Raw genomic sequence first — 15967 nt, 5'->3', positions numbered from 1 at the left:
ACCCGGTTACTGACATAGACTTTATCACAAGAGTAGCGACTAAGAATGATTCCAATGACATCAGGCCTAAACCAATTATTTTAAAAATGCAAGCTCGTTACAAAAAAGACGATTTTTTGTCATTGCTTCGAAAATTAAAAACTATAAGAGCTTGCGATATAGGATTTTCAGGAATGCAAAATCAAATTTACGTTAATGATCACCTTTCTACTCGCAATAAAAGTTTATTCAATGAGGCAAAGCGAAAGTCAAAGGAAAAGGGTTATTTGTTTTGTTGGGTACGTAACTGCACGATTATGGTTAGACGCACAGAAAGCTCGCCTGTCCTGCACATCACTTCTGAAGATTGTTTAAAAAAAATCGTATAAGTGCGAAATTGTTTTATTTAAAACATAAGTTTCAAGTGTCTAATTTTATTTTGTTAGTATTTTTTCATAACTTTACTTTTTTAGTTAGTGTCCATTTTCATGACTTTTTTAGTTATTATTTTATTGTTAGTGTTGTATATTCTTTTATGATTTTATTCGTTTTATCTGAGCAGCGTTCATTGCGGGAATCATTTATTTATGACTTATTAGAAATAGAAACTATGAAGGAATTTTTATTACAGATATGTAATATATACAAGCTTGCACAAAGCCCTACTGGTGGTAGGGCTTTGTGCAAGCCGTCTGGGTAGGTACCACCCACTCATCAGATATTCTACCGCAAAACAGCAATACTTGATATTGTTGTGTTCCGGTTTGAAGGGTGAGTGAGCCAGTGTAATTACAGGCACAAGGGACATAAAATCTTAGTTCCCAAGGTTGGTGGCGCATTGGATATGTAAGCGATGGTTGACATTTCTTACAATGCCAATGTCTAAGAGCGTTGGTGACCACTTACCATCAGGTGGCCCATATGCTCGTCCGCCTTCCTATTCTATATATAAAAAAAAAAAATTATTATTTGTGTTTTAAGTATTCAACATGTTCTTAAATATTTTTTATCAAAACGTCCGAGGTTTACGGACTAAAACTAATCAATTTTATAAAAACGTGCTTAATTGCGATTATGACATTATTTGCCTAACAGAAACTTGGCTTTTACCTGGAATCTTTGACAGTGAAATATTTGATGCTCGATATAATGTTTATCGTAACGACCGTGATTACGAGCAGTTAGAAATGACAAAGGGAGGTGGTACTCTGATAGCGGTCCGTCGCGAAATTGATGTTGATGTGAGAAATGTTCAGTTGCCTAATTTTCCTAGTGCTGAAGTCACTTATATAAAAATTATAACTAAACGCGGTATTATTAGGAAAATTCTGCATCTTTTTTGTTGTTACTTTCCACAGAATAATTCTCAAACGGATTCACAGCTTAATTTTTTTGAATTTATATCTGATTTGATTATAGAAAATTCACAAGATGATATAATTATTACAGGTGATTTTAATATACGAGATGCTGTTTGGTCATTAAATAATAATAATTCAATTTATATTTTAAATCCCTCGGAATGTCTCCTTGTACATCAAATATTTGTTTTTATGAATTTTACTGGATTACAACAATTAAATTATATTCTTAACTTAAATAACAGGCTCTTAGACTTAGTACTTTCCAATCTGAATTGTAACATATCTCGTGTGGACCCTTTATCAGAACCTGAAGATGAACATCATCCTTCCCTTTGTATTAAAGTTGATATGAATACCATTGAGCGAAATTTAAATCCAGCTATTCGTGTTGTACGTCGCTTTCACAGCGCTGATTATGATAAAATTAATTTTGAATTAGCTAAAGTTAACTGGCAACACGAATTTAAAAACAAAGATATTAGTCAGGCAGTTGATACGTTCTATCTTATCGTAAATCACATTATAGAGACATTTGTCCCGTCTAAGTGTATAAATGAGATCAATAAATATCCACGCTGGTTTACGCGACCCTTGATAAAATTAATTAATAAAAAATTAAAATTCCACAAAAAATGGAAAATTTATGGCCAACAAAACGATTATAACAAGTTCTCTGAATTACGTCTACAATCAAAAAACTTAGAAGGAACGTGTTATAATGAGTTTCTGGAACGAGCAGAGAATAATATTCGTTTTAGCTCAAAACAGTTTTGGTCCTATATAAAGACTAAAAAAGGTCATACATCTGTACCTAATGTAATGTATTTTAACTCTCAAGTTGGATACAATGGACACGATATAGCAAATATGTTTAATTCTTATTTTCATTCAGTTTTTGAGGATAATATTGGAAATCAAACAATGGATCACTATTCTACTAGCGCAAATCAGACTATCATCAGTTCTATCGAGATTGTTGACAAAAAAGTAGAACGATATTTATCGAACATAGATACATCCAAGGGTTATGGTCCAGATGGAATACATCCCATTTTCTTAAAAAACTGCAGTAAAGTGTTATGTGTGCCTTTAACAATGCTTTTCAAAAAATCATTGGACAACGGATTATTACCAACTATTTGGAAAAAATCTTTAATTACGCCGATTTATAAGTCTGGAAATAAAAACGATATAAAAAACTATCGCGGTATTTCTAAATTGTCAGTTATTCCAAAACTTTTTGAAAAGATTGTCTATGATACGTTATTTCCATTATTAAGGCCTCTACTTACCTGTAACCAACATGGTTTTATTAATAAGCGATCCACTGAGTCCAATCTGTGTGAGTTCTTGCATACAGTATTAAGTGCTATGGAAGTTGGTTTCCAGGTAGATGTCGTATACACTGATTACTCGAAAGCATTTGATAAGATATCGCACAATTTGTTATTACAAAAACTTAACAACATCGGTATACATGGTGACCTTCTACGTTGGCTTACATCTTATCTCCGCGAAAGATCTCAAGCCGTTGCTATTAAATGATATACGTCTAGTTTTATTCCTGTAACATCGGGTATACCACAAGGTTCTCACCTTGGCCCTTTACTTTTTAACATTTTTATTAATGACGTAACTAATTGTTTCAAAAATTCTCAAGTTTTATTATACGCTGATGACACTAAAATTTTTAAGATAATAAAAAATAATCAAGACTGTTTTCATTTACAAGAGGATTTAAATAAATTAGGACAATATTGCATTGCTAATAATTTGCAGCTTAATGTTGACAAGTGCTGTGTAATTACATTTTCGAGAAAAAAAGAACAAATAATTTTTGACTATTCCATATTTAATACTAAATTAAAAAGGGTGACCGAGGTGAGAGACCTTGGGGTACAACTAGACAACAAACTTATATTCGATAAGCATATTGAGGAAATAGTGATGAAGTCGTATAAAATGCTTGGATTTATCTTTCGGCAAGGGGCAGACTTTAAAAATATTCATACCTTTGTAATTTTGTACAATGCTTTCGTTAGATCACATTTAGAGTATGCGTCAACTGTTTGGAATCCACAATATGCAAAATATGTCAACTTAATTGAAAATATACAAAACAAATTTATCAGGAGGTTGCGATACAAATTTACTTTTCCTGACTCTGTTTTTATGCCACTTGAAGAACGTAGAGAACAAAGAGACCAAATGTTTCTTTACAAAATATTAAATAATTTAATTGATTCTCCATATCTGCTCAGTGAGATTTTATTTAAGTGTCCTCGTTTTAACGCTCGCTCTCAGGATACTTTTTCAATACCCATTTATAAAACTAATTATTTCAAAAATTCTTTTATTCTAAGATCTTGTAATAGTCATAATAGAAAATACAACCACATTGATCTGTTTAAAAATAGTTTAAGTAAATTTTATAATCTTATGAAAAATACTTATTAGTAATTAACCATAACCATATTTACGTTAAAATTTTACTTTGTCATAAATAGTTATATTTTATGTAACATCAAAATTAGTCCACTTCCCTGTTAAAACAGTAGTGGAAACTTAACTGGCATAAGTGTTAAAATATGATTATTATATTAAGTTGTAATATACGATATGCTGTATGTTTCCCTAATAAATAAATAAAATAAAAAATAAAAATAATATGACAGATGACAGACAGTTGCAACCAATAAAAGGATATGAGCGGGTGCAATGACATTAAAAACAATTGTAATTGTTATTGATTAGTGTAATTATCAAATTTTGCTTCATAATGGAAATTATCGTACGATAGTAGTGTACCATCGTACATCCTACGTAGTTATGAAATTATCGTACTTGTACGATAATTATCGTACGGTTGTGAACCCTGAATCTAACTCGAACTTCGGTTTAATTTTTACACGATACGGCAGTGCTATTTAGATTTCATGTAAAACAATGCATATATGTGCTGCCATGGATTTTTTTTTAAATATTTTGTTAGGGTACAACATATCTATCCATATAATTTTTAAAACTATTGAGTAGAATGGAATATTGTCAAATAATATATTGCTTGTGGCAAGTACTACGCCTTATCTTTGGTATATCTATATGATATTTTCGTAGTCAGAGAAACTATATTAGTTTCTCTGCTTACGGATATTTTAAAATAGGTAATTCAGAGTTATCAAAAATGTCAAAATGACATTGATAATTTCGTAATGTCATTAATTTTTAAACTTCAACAAAGTTCAAACATACGCGTACAAATACTATAAAATGTTATTATACTTAGAATAAATATTTATTGTTAATAAAAAATAATTTAATTTAAAAAAACTAAAATTAAGACATGGCGGCCATACTCGGAGGCGGACTCGGTGGTTTATCTACAGCTTATTATTTGCTTAAAAATAATATAACGAATAACAGTAACTTAAAATTATTTCTCGTCGAGGCGACTGACTATTGTGGCGGATGGATAAAGTCGATCAAAACAAGGGACTATATATTCGAGCAAGGCCCAAGGACGATTAGACCTAGAGGAATAACTGGTCTTAACACTTTAAACATGCTGCAAGATTTAGGCCTAAGCGAGCATATCTCCTTTATAAAGCCCGATCATCCTGCTGCAAGAAATAGAATGATATACGTTAACAATACTCTTTACTCGTTACCTTCTAGTTTAAAAGGTGTGTTTCAAAAAAATGAACCATTTTCGAAGCCTCTTATTTATGCAGCACTTAATGACTTAAAGCAGCCCCATAAAGAGCTAAAAGATGATTCTATTTATAATTTTGTTGAAAGGAGGTTTGGTAAAGAGATAGCTGATTATGCAATCTCCCCTATGATTTGTGGTATTTGTGCGGGAGATGCTAAGGAAATATCTGTTAAATTTCTTATGAAAACATTATTTGAATACGAACAAAGTTATGGAGGAGTTGTAAAAGGTGTCATGAGATCTATGTTTAAACCAAAAAATGAGGAGACATTAGTATTAGGTGAATTGGCTAAGAGAGCGCAGGAAGAGAAATGGAATATTTATACAATTAAAGGTGGCCTTGATACCTTTCCTTTTGTGATGAAGCAGTACCTGAAAGATAACGGTGTTGATATACATTTAAATACCAAAGTAGAAGAAATAGAATTTATTGATTCTAGTATGGTTCAACTTAAAAAAAGTAACGGTCAAACTATGACCGCAAGTCATGTGTATTCTTCAGTGCCATCACATATTTTAGCTAAGTTAATTGTAAAACAACATCCTCAACTTTCACAACTGTTGAGCGAGATACCATTTGTGACTGTTGGTATTGTTAATTTATATTTTGCAACAGAAAAAACTTTGATTGAACCTGCTTTTGGTTTTCTCGTGCCTCCAATAGAAAATTCGCCAATATTGGGTGTCGTTTTTGATTCATGTTGTATACCTGACCAAAATGGCACCGTATTGACTGTTATGTTAGGTGGTAGATGGTTTAATGAAAAATTTGGCTCTGATGTAAGCAAAGAAAGATTGCTTGAAATAGCTATGAAAGAAATAAAATCAATTCTAAAAATAGAGGACAAAGCCACAGCTTACAATGTAGGTATTTTAGATAAATGTATCCCACAGTATATAATTGGACATTATGACAGAGTAGATAGGATTAGAGAGTACATACAGAATAAGAATTTGCCCATATCTTTGGTTGGGAGTAGCTACGACGGAGTTGGTATTAATGATGTAATTTATTCAGCCAAAACTCAAGTCGAAAAAGATGTTACTAAATAATGTTGTCGTGTTATGGGTAAAATGTGTCATTAAGGTTTACGGGTTGAAGTAATATTCTTAAATTTCATAACAGGTCTTCCAGATTTAATTTATTATAATATTTGTGATAAAATAGTACACTATTTATGTTCAGTTATGAATAAATTGGTTTTTCTATTCAGTATTTTATTTTGACACTTAATTTTATATATTAGTGGATATCTAGTGATGATTGATATATGACGGTAAGTCATATGTGTCTATATATAGTAAAAACACAAATTCAAACAAGTTTAGTTTAATAAATATTTAATTAAGCAAATTTGCAATTCAGTTTAGATTCACAAATAAAGCTGTACTTTAAACAGTTATAGAGGTGTACAACATATGATTACAATTTAAAGTATTTTTATACTTTCAATCATTATATAAGGTCATCGTTTATATAATGATTTTATTATAAAAGTGAAATATTATTGCAACATTACTAAGCATGTATAGGCTATATACTGATAATTTCTTAGTATAAATATTTTTTTTTAATTATCAGGGATTACAGAACTTGACCTCTGTTTTATAATCTTATCTATATTTTAAAACTTATAAAAAAATATACAAAATAAATTAGTATGGTAAAAAATGCAGTCAGGTGCAATGTACATAAATTTATAAATATTACCTTCTCAAAAAGGGAGAGGAGGCCTTAGCTCAGCAGTGGGACATTCAAGAGCTGTTACTGTCTTATAAATATAAATGTGCACATGGGTTGAGCCATGCATCATTCACCTTTAAGAATGTATTAAAAAAAAAGTTTTGGACCGATTAGCTCTTGAGCGAGTTTACGATAATTTTTCATTTGTTGTAACTGTTACATCATGTGTAAATAAACTTCCGTTTTTACTGATACATTTTAAATACCAGTAAATAAATATTTTTTATGTGGCGGTATGTTATAATTTTAGGTGCTGTCCGAGTTTCGAGAGTGTAACACTGGCATTTTCCTAGTAAGGATTTATTAACGAAAAAAAAATAAAAAAACGATTTCTCCTCCATTATAGCTTAGAATAAGCAGTTACCTGATCACGAAATGCTTAACAGATTGTTTAGATTATTGAACATTTTTTTTAATCAAAATTATCAGAACTCTGATGCTGTTGTTACTTAATGAAGAAACATAATAAATTCGAGATTAATTTGTTATTAGTTCTTATTCAAAGTAATAATATTATGAACTTAATACTATTATTAACGTCAATACGGTTTTAATGTTAATAATTTAAGCTTATGATAAAATATTTTATATTATAAAATAGAATAATTTTAACTGCAAATAAACATTCCTGACAAATACTAAGTTAGGTTATGTTACAAAAAATAATTATGTCTTTTGTGTTTGAAAATACGTAATTGCCAAATAGAAATTAATTATTGTAATCACAATTCATTGCTTTTCACAATTCAGTAGTAAATTGTATCTATAAATGTTGTTTGTTGGTAATTTGTTTTGCAAGAAGCTCAACATTTATAAGTAAGGACGTAAATCTTTAATTTAAAATATCATCCTCTTAATATGAAATAATTTCAATAAATGGATCATTTTGAATGATTTCAAATTTCATTACAACAATTGGTTCCATAACACCCAAACAATAAATAAACATATCCAAGCACGGTATAAAACTAAATATAACTTAACGCTACAGTTTCTTTAACACATATTTCTTAGTAGGGTTCTTTTTAATTTAATTATAAACGATTGAAACAACCATTTACACAGTACATTACATATGCAAGCTCGAAAATGAAACCAGCCTACGCGCATGGGTCTACTCGGCGACGGAGCCCAGGTGCAGCACGAGCGTGGTGTGGAGCGTGTGGTCGGCGGCGGGCGGCACGGTGTTGCGGTACGAGTACTGCAGCGCCAGCGCCGCGCGCGCCGCCCCGCACGCGCGCGCACTCGTGCGCACCGCCAGCCGCAGCGCCAGCTTGTTCGACTTGCGCCACATTATGATACTACGCGGGACAATTGCGGCCCATTTAATAAAATAAACCAAAATTATAATCGCGGTGGTTTCGACGACGGAAGCGTGACTAAAAATGTTAGTACACAAGGATTTGTTGTTCAACAAAACTGAAAAATGATACCCATAATATGAGTACATTGTCTTGGTAATACAGGTCATGTTTACAGTTTCGTCTTCTAATCTTTTACACACGAGCAACATCTCATTGCCCAAACCACGAGGAGGGTTACATTGCGTTCATCTCACATTTTAAGCGGTGGTAGAGATTTGTGCAAGTTCGTCTGGGTAGGTACCACCCACTCATCAGATATTCTACCGCAAAACAGCAGTACTTGGTATTGTTGTGTTCCGGTTTGAAGGGTGGGTGTGCCAGTGTAATTACAGACACAAGGGACATAACATCTTAGTTCCCAAAGTTGGTGGCGCATTGGTGATGTAAGCGATGGTTAACATTTCTTACAATGCCAATGTCTAAGGGCGTTGGTGACCACTTACCATCAGGTGGCCTATATGCTCGTCCACCTTCCTATTCTATAAAAACAAAAAAGCGTTATCTATGTTGAATGGAGCCACATTTAATACGGTGCGTTTCCACTGAAACAGTGCATACATTTCGTGTTTGCAATTTTTTCGAAAATCTCAAAGAATTACACAAAATCGTATGGTGTTGTTGACACCTTCATACTTAGCGAGATGTTGGCACGTAATCGGTGTACTCACTCGCTGGTGTCGTGCTGCGGGTCGTCGTCGTACTCGGCGGCGTCGTCCCGCTGCGCCAGCGTGAGGCGCACGTCTGGCACCAGCACCTCGCAGTCCGTCGGCAGCGCCGCCCGCCGCGCCACCACCTTGCTCCACGACATGTCCTGCCAAATGGTGTGCGTTAAACTTGCATGTGATTTAGACCTCTGCTCGGAAGGGATATTTTGGACATTGTTTTTTTTTTCACTTTAATTATTTTAGGAATGCAAAAATGCAAAATGAGTAACTCATGATTAGATCACCATTACATATGTATATAAACCATTCCGAACACTGTCAATATTTTAACAATTTTGGAATCAAGGATTTCATATCCACTGTGCCTGTAAAAAAACTCGTTTATTCATTCTACCAATGCTATCACCGCGATATAATGCTGTCGTTTAACAGTAGAATAATTGATAAACGGACGAAACTCATCCCGGCATAATAAAATGTAATCACACATATTTTAATGTATGGTTAGATTTTTTTTTTACTTTTCAATATTTATTTTTGTACTAACATATTTTTTTTGCCTCATTATTGTTATCAGTTGAAACTAATTAATGTTTTTCGTATTTTTGTAATAAAATACCTTTTCTATATTAAGAGATTTCTCAAGTGACTTCTCGATGCTCTTGGGTTCCTCCTTCTCCTCGACTTCAGGGATATCCTGTGGCTGCAGCAGGCGCAGCTGCATCTCGTGAGCGGTTGGATTGGTCAACTTTATGAGTAAAGCTGTAGTCTCTCCCGGTTTCACGGTTTCATACGAGATGATTTTCACTTCGGGAACGTGGTAGCTAGTAGTACATTTAATAATGTCAATATGATGATAATATCCTCCAGATAGATGTCGGCGCGGGACATATCAAGTGCACAAGTGTAGGCGCAAAGTGCTGAATACCCCTCTCATAATTCGATAGGACGACAAATTTGATAGGACCAGAAAGAGTTCAGGCGCAGTACCGACTGTTTCAAAATTTATAAACTTTCCGACTCCGATCATTTCTGAGAATTTCAAGACAGAAAAGCCCAACAACTTTTTAATGGCCCTACTAGGGTTCGAACCCTAGACCTCGGAATCTGCGACCTCATATCAACTAAACTAATGAGGTAGTAGGTATTGATGAATACTGAGTGTTCATATGCACATTTAGCATAAGTGGTATATGAATCGTCACACACACATGTCCAACAACAACAAGTCCGGCACACTCACAAGGCGAGCAGCTCGATCTTGAACTTGACGGAGCCGGGGTTGTACTCGGGCTTGGTGAGGTTGTGGTCGCACACGCGGCAGCGCTGGCTGCGCTTGACGCTGAGCGCGCGCGCCGCGGGGTGCAGGCGCGCCGCGCTGCGCGGTTGCCACTCCGCCGCGCGCAGGCGTTGCCGCATCGACGTTACTGCGGACACCACCAGCCTCGTCATCCGCCCGAGCCACTAAGCAACGAGCCCACCCCCTGCCCGCTGGATACGTGTGGGATCGGTAACCATTACGACACCTGTCCGGTGGCCTTTGGCACGGATCGAAGAGGCTACGGGATCGAACCGATACAGCGCATCCGTTTTTGGATTAGTGGGGCTCACCTCAGGGAGCAAAGAGTTTACGCTAGATATTACACTGACGAGATATGTACGTTAGTGTAACGTTTACTTGTAATGCGTATTAAATAATTAAAGCATTGGATATATTGATCAGTTATATTGACTGGCCCTTCACTTACTTTGCTTTAAGTTAACCTCCTGAGTGTGGTAGTCTTCCGGCAGCTCTTCAACTTCTTCGCTGGCTTGGCTTGGCACGAAGTTGGCAATAGCAGATGACGAACTCTCGCTAGAAGCGAGGCCCGCTATGTTCCGTGCCATTGCGCCAGTTAGACCAGTTTTATCCTGGTAACATCAACAAGCAAACTTAGCGCTTTAACACAATGTTTTTCTACTGTGGGGTACACATACATTTTTATACTGTGGGATACTGGTGGTAGGGCTTTGTGCAAGCTCGTCTGGGTAGGTACCACCCACTCATCAGATATTCTACCGCAAAACAGCAATACTTGATATTGTTGTGTTCCGGTTTGAAGGGTGAGTGAGCCAGTGTAATTACAGGCACAAGGGACATAAAATCTTAGTTCCCAAGGTTGGTGGCGCATTGGCTATAAGCGATGGTTGACATTTCTTACAATGCCAATGTCTAAGGGCGTTTGGTGACCACTTACCATCAGGTGGCCCATATGCTCGTCCACCTTCCTATTCTATAAAAAAAAAAAAAAACATGTGGCATATTCATCATCACCGAGTTTTTTGTTACCGCAAAGCAATAAATAAATTATAAAAGTAAATAGCATGTAAAAATTCAGTAGTGCTAGCCGGATGTAAGCCTATAACTGTTGGTTATGTTCTGTGTGTATTATGGGCCACCTTTGTTCTGGATTTAATTATAAAGATTATAAAAACGATCCTCACTGTAAGGTTCATGTATTTCCCTCTAATTGCAAACTTCTTTCTCTCTCTGTCCAATTTCTCTTGCTTCTCCTGTTGAGCGATAGCCTTGTAGTAGTCAAGGAGTTGGTTTACTCGCGCCGCAAAAGGATTCGTCCTCTCAGGCCAACCTCCAGATGCTTAAACAAATATATATGATGTCCTACATTAGAGTAATTACCTTTTATATTGGTCTCTTTGAAGCTCTTTTAAAAGGTTTAACAGTATTTACTGGTAGATTTATCGATATTTAAATGGTTTGGTCAACCTTACAATAATAATGTATGAAACAAAATTGGATAACAAAAGTAACGAATAATAATTCACAGATGTCAAGTTCAGCCATCAGGGTTTAGATTACTTGTGTAATATTGATGAAGTTGGTTTTTCAATTTCCTTTAGAAAAGTCATATTAAAAAGTAACGAAAAATGGGTAACGATTATGAAGCACCTAGGTTTGCCGGTCTGCAAACCATGCCCCCATAGCCATACGGTAAATATGCTACTGCATGACACTCCACAGTCATTTGGTGAGCATATATTTGCCAGAATTTCACCCAACACACACACATATCAAATCAGATAAACAATACTACTATATAGCTTACCAACAGGCTGATCAGGAATGCCAACGTCACGAGAAGTCCATCGACAGTTGAAACATGACAAATAGTACATTTTCTTTGGTTGTTTGTTCTCAACTTTTGTATCTCCAGAAGCAGGATCCTGTCGTGGTTGTGCTATTGTTGCTCGTGTTGACAGCGTGTGAAAACAGCTGGGGCAGTCAAAACAGCTGCTGCATCGATTCTTTTTAAGCCTTGCTTCAGAAGATGGCATGTTTTCAAGACAGTTTGCACAGTAGTGTGAGTCTACCTGTAAAATATAATAAATTATGAATGAAATTTTATTATCACAAGAATTATATCTGGGAGAATATTTTACATTTGAGGAGTGCAGATATAAATATTTTGTACTCATATTTTTATTAAAATAAATATTTAGATTGTATTTAAAAAAAAGTAAGTTTGTATGTGAATAACTATTTATTGAGCTGAATGTTCAGCACATTGCAATTATTAAAATTCAACTTGAGTCATTTTTAAGCTGAGGTAAGGTGGGGATTCTCTTTGCATATATTAACTATATACTGCACGAATATTTTAACTGCAGAAAGAATGCGTCATTTCTAAAGTATGTGATTAAGATGTGTTGTAAATCTATATTATTTCTCCTATATATATATAGTTGTTTGTTTATTAACTATAAATGTGTAAAACTTATTCAAAAACTTACTTCATGACAAATGCAAAAACCGCATCGTATCTTCAAACAATGTCGGCAGAAATATAGATTGGTTATAGGTTTCAGCTGTCCACAAGAACATACGTATTTAATATAGTCTGGTTGAGTTAAATAAGCCATTTCTAAGAGTTTTATTTACACAAATTAATATAAAAATTGAAAAACTAAATGTTGACTCAATGATAATGACAATATTCACGATATTGACACTTGACAGCTTACGGTATGAAATAAACGTCAAATTTGTAAATGACATTTGGTAATTTTAACTTTTTAATGTTAACTTATTACAGTTCCGATTCTCGCATGCATATTTTATTGGAATAACAAAATAAAAATAATTAATTAAGTTCTTATAAGAACTTTTGAATCGTCATTATATATTTCTTTTTCTAGGTAAAAAGTCAAGTTATTTCACAATGTGGTTTTTATTTAATACATTATTGAAGTTGACTTCGAAAGATCAATCGAGACCGAAGCTCGTTAGCCTTGTTAGGATCGTTAAACTTGACTTCCTAAATTCACGCGCCTATTCACGCGCGAACAACTTTATGTTTTTATCAAGATTAGGTGTTCACCATGGAGTACTGCAATCACTTGCGGGATCAGGGATAGCTTAGTCAAATATCAATTTGAAGCATTTAACTCAATGGATCATCACGCTAAGAAACTTATCGGGCATGCATTCCTGATTCAAAGCAGGAACATCGACAAAAAATAATGCGTCTGTCAGTCAGCGTCACAACGATATCCCACTTATAAAGCATTTCGCAACGCACATCTTAGATTTAGTACAAACCTACAATCAATTGTGATTGTGATAAAGTGTGAGCTATAACATAAAAATAGGTCAAAAAAGCTTAAAAAATTTAGTTATTTGTTTTAGACTAAGTTACGAAGGTATTTAACGATATTTCTCTTGTAACGTATAACTACGTTTGTAAAAAAAATATACTTAAATGTTACAACTTAAAAAATTATATATATATATATATATATATATTTGCTCCAAGCTGAAACAAAGTTAAACATAACACGGCATTGTTATTATAGGCACGCACCTACGACTATGCAAGTTACTTGCAAGTTGTACAAGTGAAAATTGAGTGGCTGTAATTTCTTACAATTCAAAGTAACAAAGTCACACAACTAACAATTGTAATTTGTATTTTCGCAAGAATATTACGTCTCTGTATTTGTAATGTATTTTTCGTCTATCATATCTCGAGAAAAAAATTACGACATCTTTGATGCAAAGATCATTCCTAAAAATCTATTATACGGTTTTTTTTTAGTAAAAATCCTGTCAATTTCATGAGGTAAGTTGTGTTTACATATTTTTTTCGAATTAAAAACCTACTAATTAATTCATAGAACATTCTTTAATATTAAGATTGCACTGTGCTTTTACTTAACTAATTATTATATTTTTATATAAATTAAACGCAAATTTCATGTACTTGTTACAGTTTTCGCAGTCAGACAGGAAACTGCCTGCATCTAAAAAATGTTTACAAACTATAATATGGGTTGGCTATAATCATAAAACTGAAAAAGTATGAAAGTTCTATATCTATTACATTCATAGCTTTTCATGAATCCGGAACAAACAAACGATTAAACAAAATTTACATCTTTATAATATCGCATGGGTTTAAGCCTTCAGTTTATCTGAGCAAATTCGGGAGGAGTAGCTATGAGCTAGCTCATGATTATGTTTTGATCATACAAAACAAATGAAGTAATTAATGTAATGTCCCTCTGCTGGGATAAGGCCTCTTCTTCTTTAGAGGAAATGGTTTGGAACTTATTCCATCATTCATTCATCAATTTGGTGACGCTTTCTCAGGTTTGAACACATAATCTAGGGTTAAGATTCATGTTCTAACTGATACGCCCTCTCAGCTCAGTATTATGTACTTAAGTATACTGTAAATGGATATAGAAAGGTCGTCAAATTTTTCTAAATGTCTGAAAAGGCAATTATTGTCCTATATTTTTTTTAACTATAAAGAAAACTGAGATTTAAAAAGAATGAAAACAGCGCAGCCTAGTGACAATAATAGTTTTTATATGTTTTGTTTTTGTTATATTAAGTAATTACAGTCGCCCATGGACGTTTGCAGAACCATAATTTTTACATAAATTAAAGAAATTAGAAATTTATACATACTTTTTATTAAAAAAGCTATAATGTCAGTATTATTTCGTAAACAGATTTCATTTTGAAATATAGCTAATATCAATTAAATAAATATAGTAAACTAATTTCGTAATGACTATAGTGAGGTATTGACTATTATAGGTATACATCATTGAAATTAAAGTCACGTAGGTTCCTAAATAGCGTTGTAATCATGTTACCTGATGCGTCTGAAATTACGCTCCCACCCCACGCATGACCCACTCCTGTCAAACTGTGCTGAACGAAATTAACGCCTCGATTCCTCACACGAAACTCACACGCAACTCTGTGATAAGAATAACAAACTTAGCTGCTTTCATAGGGTTGCCAATATAATTTATTTCCGCTTTGATTTTAAAGGTACTATTTTTTGTTTAATATATCCGTACCGACATCGTACGGACACTTTTTTTAACACCATGATATATTTTGCATGATAACCTACTCCTCAATAGGAGATGAGGCTTAGCCTAGGAATAGGAACAGGCTGTGCTAGTATACAAACACAATCGACCCGACCTATCATCTCTACTTTTTAAATTTTGTATTTAAATTTTGTTTTACATTTAATTTTGATAAAACACTTATAATGAACATGCTATTATTTTTCTAAGAATAATGCTGTGTGATACATATAATTATCTAAATGTAATTTTTTTTTAAATAAAAAGAGTGTAATCTATATCTACAAGGGATAGCGATATAACAATATCACATGTATATCTTTTTAGACATATAATTCAGTATATTAGTGTGATATATGATGTAAGTGGCCTAAATGTGTTCTTTAATTAAGTAACTGTTCGTATTATTAAAGTAATTAGGACTATTTACACTAAGATTGAACTCCTAAATTATATGGTACCACAGTATTTAAAGCATCGTTCATTTTAGAAGTAATATATAACTTTAACATCATGTAATGAATATAGGTATGTTTAATCAATGTACTTAAAAAAATATATCACCTAATTTCGGATAGCAACATTTATACACGTCGGTTCTTTTAAGGCATGCCAACAGGAACCGTGAACAGCCTGACTGGCTTTCTAATGGCGTAATGTATTGCGAAACGAGGGATCCAATTATGTCACCAGTATTAATTACTCACGTTTTTTTTAAACTTCACATGGATTGACTAGATTCTATCCGA

General features: G+C 33.8%; 2 protein-coding genes across 2 annotated transcripts; one reads left to right on the top strand and one right to left on the bottom strand.

Annotated features, from left to right (window-relative positions):
• The first annotated feature begins 4561 nt into the window (after positions 1-4561).
• Positions 4562-6264, top strand: LOC126769140 (protoporphyrinogen oxidase). The gene has a single exon (XM_050487742.1). The coding sequence runs from the start codon at positions 4687-4689 to the stop codon at positions 6106-6108; it is 1422 nt and encodes a 473-aa protein (XP_050343699.1). The 5' UTR covers positions 4562-4686; the 3' UTR covers positions 6109-6264.
• Positions 6265-6479: 215 nt separating this feature from the next.
• LOC126769139 (dynactin subunit 4) lies at positions 6480-12839 on the bottom strand. The gene is made up of 8 exons (XM_050487740.1): positions 12621-12839; positions 11936-12200; positions 11313-11467; positions 10577-10739; positions 10072-10255; positions 9448-9652; positions 8832-8974; positions 6480-8100 (listed from the first exon to the last, which is right to left on the bottom strand). Exons 1-8 carry the CDS (start codon positions 12747-12749, stop codon positions 7914-7916), a joined length of 1431 nt encoding a protein of 476 aa, XP_050343697.1. The 5' UTR covers positions 12750-12839; the 3' UTR covers positions 6480-7913.
• Between the last annotated feature and the right edge of the window lie 3128 nt (positions 12840-15967).

This window comes from Nymphalis io, chromosome 6 (assembly GCF_905147045.1).
Source record: "Nymphalis io chromosome 6, ilAglIoxx1.1, whole genome shotgun sequence".
NCBI lineage: Eukaryota > Metazoa > Arthropoda > Insecta > Lepidoptera > Nymphalidae > Nymphalis > Nymphalis io.
Note: the sequence above shows the minus strand (reverse complement) of the source record. Positions and strands in the feature narration are given on the sequence as shown.